The sequence below is a fragment of the Penaeus chinensis genome, chromosome 12 (genome assembly GCF_019202785.1).
Source record: "Penaeus chinensis breed Huanghai No. 1 chromosome 12, ASM1920278v2, whole genome shotgun sequence".
Taxonomy (NCBI): domain Eukaryota; kingdom Metazoa; phylum Arthropoda; class Malacostraca; order Decapoda; family Penaeidae; genus Penaeus; species Penaeus chinensis.
The window spans coordinates 34,941,812-34,944,311 of record NC_061830.1 but is presented as its reverse complement, the minus strand read 5'-3'; the positions used below and the strand labels follow the sequence as shown (position 1 = coordinate 34,944,311).

At 48.1% G+C, this 2,500-nt stretch overlaps 1 protein-coding gene across 1 annotated transcript in view; it reads left to right on the top strand.

The window, feature by feature from the left end:
- The window catches only part of LOC125031268 (NADH-cytochrome b5 reductase 1-like), an 11,884-nt gene that overhangs the window by 8,689 nt on the left and 695 nt on the right, over positions 1–2,500 (top strand). The window contains exons 4-7 of the mRNA XM_047621931.1: positions 753–894; positions 1,226–1,447; positions 1,988–2,118; positions 2,213–2,500. The exon at positions 2,213–2,500 is cut by the window's right edge and continues 695 nt beyond it. Coding sequence (XP_047477887.1) covers positions 753–894; positions 1,226–1,447; positions 1,988–2,118; positions 2,213–2,386 — 669 coding nt within the window. The 3' untranslated portion in view covers positions 2,387–2,500. The remainder of the gene's footprint in view (positions 1–752; positions 895–1,225; positions 1,448–1,987; positions 2,119–2,212) is intronic.

The following is a 2,500-nucleotide window of genomic DNA, read 5'->3' as shown; positions in this document are numbered from 1 at the left end:
AGAGAGAGAGAGAGAGAGAGAGAGAGAGAGAGAGAGCGAGGGGGGGGGAGGGAGGGAGGGAGGGAGGGAGGGACGGACGGACGGACGGACGGAGAGAGAGAGAGGGAGAGAGAGAGGAAGGGGGAGGGAGGGACGGAGAGAGAGAGAGAGAGAGAGAGAGAGAGAGAGAGAGAGAGAGAGAGAGAGAGAGAGAGAGAGAGAGAGAGAGAGAGAGAGAGGAAGGGGGAGGGAGGGAGGAAGGAAAAGGAGAGGGAGAGAGAGAGAGAGAGAGAGAGAGAGAGAGAGAGAGAGAGAGAGAGAGAGAGAGAGAGAGAGAGAGAGAGAGGAAGGGGGAGGGAGGGAGGAAGGAAAAGGAGAGGGAGAGAGAGAGAGAGAGAGAGAGAGAGAGAGAGAGAGAGAGAGAGAGAGAGAGAGAGAGAGAGAGAGAGAGAGAGAGAGAGGAAGGGGGAGGGAGGGAGGAAGGAAAAGGAGAGGGAGAGAGAGAGAGAGAGAGAGAGAGAGAGAGAGAGAGAGAGAGAGAGAGAGAGAGAAACAGATAGATAGATAGATAGATAGATAGATAGATAGAGAGAGAGAGAGAGAGAGAGAGAGAGAGAGAGAGAGGGAGGGAGGGAGGGAGGGAGGAGAGAGAGAGAGAGAGAGAGAGAGAGAGAGAGAGAGAGAGAGAGAGAGAGAGAGAGAGAGAGAGAGAGAGAGAACCTTAGCTAGAAAAAAATGAGCAGTCACTTTACACTTGTTTCTCAACACAATAGGTTCGCGTGAACCTCAAGGGCATCGAACAGGAGCGCTACTTCTCGCCCGTGTCGCGTCCGGACGACTTCGGCCGCATCGAACTCGTGCTCAGGTTCGAGTCTCAGGGCCTCATGTCTCAGCACTTTAAGGCTCTCAAGTCAGGTGAGTCTTCCCGCCCTGCATCGTACAATATATGATATTCTATCAGTTACCAGTTAGGCATTTTACAGATGGTTTTGGCGGAGATGCACAGTGGCCGGGGGAGGGGGAGGGGCCCTCCCAATCGTCCCCAAACTTTGAGAGTTCTTCAAACTGTAATTGCAGTACACAGAACGCTACTGTGTCCGTAAATTGCTCAAACCACTTCAACAAACAATTGTTTTGTGAAAATACAGTGTGTGTCTGTGTGCGTGTGTGTGCGTGTATGTTCCCCCGTCTTAAAGCAGTCGAGGATTATGAGTGTGAATGTGAATATAATAACCGATCATTTCAGGAGACCAAGTGGAGTTCCAGGGTCCTTGCGGAGGCTTCGAGTACGAGGCGAACCAGCTGGACGAGGTGACGCTCCTGGCCTCGGGCGGAGGCATCACCCCCGGCATGCAGCTCATCCGCGCCGTCATGCACAACCCCGACGACAGGACCAAGATCAAGCTCCTCTACTTCTCCGAGAATTACGACGAGATCCTGTACCGCGAAGAACTTGATGATTATGCAGGTGATTTATCGTAACTGAGCCATATATGTGAATCATAGTTATTCCTTCGATTTTAAAGGCTGTAATAAATGATGAAGAGAGCGCTATCCTCACCTTATAAACAATAAGGCGCACTCTTATTAAGACCGAAATAAAAAAGATTGCTCAGCACACTTTTGGCCTCATCATTATTTTCAGTAGGATCATATAATTTCATCGATGTATAAAGGTACAATGAAGTTTATAATGAAGGACATGGATTCTCCACTTACTATTTCATCTTTCCCATGTTACATCTAGTACGCACGTTCTGAATGTCGCAATATCTTCCTTTAAAAAGGTACCAAAGTCAGTCCCCCGCTTTTCGCCGAGTGATACCTTTCAAACTGAATTGTTTGTCTAACACTACACGGTATCTCCTTCCTCAGATACTATGTGAGGAAAAAACATCTTTGTCGAAGACAAATCTGAAATCAGATTTTCCAAAATCATAAGATGAAAAGGAGGATGAAAATGCCAAAAAACCTAATTGCAATACTAATAGCTTATCTTTCTCCCCAGCCAAGGATTCTCGACTGGAAATGATGCACACGCTGGGAGAGTCGCCTGAAGACTGGGACGGCGAGGAAGGCTTTATCGACACGCAGATGATTGACAAGTACCTGACCAAACCCAACGGCATTAAACAAAAGGCAAGTTTTCTTCAAAATGACGTAAAAAAAATATTTTGACTCGTTTTACGCTCCCGCAGTTTTTAATGATATATTTTGATGGGTTCATTTACAGATCATCATGTGTGGAGGTCCTACTATGACCATCTCGTGCCTTCACTCTCTGCGGTCCCTCGGCTTCCCCTCCGACGCCATCTTCATCTTCGGCCAGTTCGGCACCGAGCACGTGAGGAAGGTCTACGGCAGGAACGTCCAGCTCTCCGGCCACCGCTGCGACAGTGTCCTCTGAGAAAGACGATCTCTCCGAGTTTCAAAGAATGTCCTAAAATATTAGCGTTTGGAGAAGTGAGAGAGCACGGACTAATTAACTAATGAACGGACTAATAAAGTCCTTCACTAACGT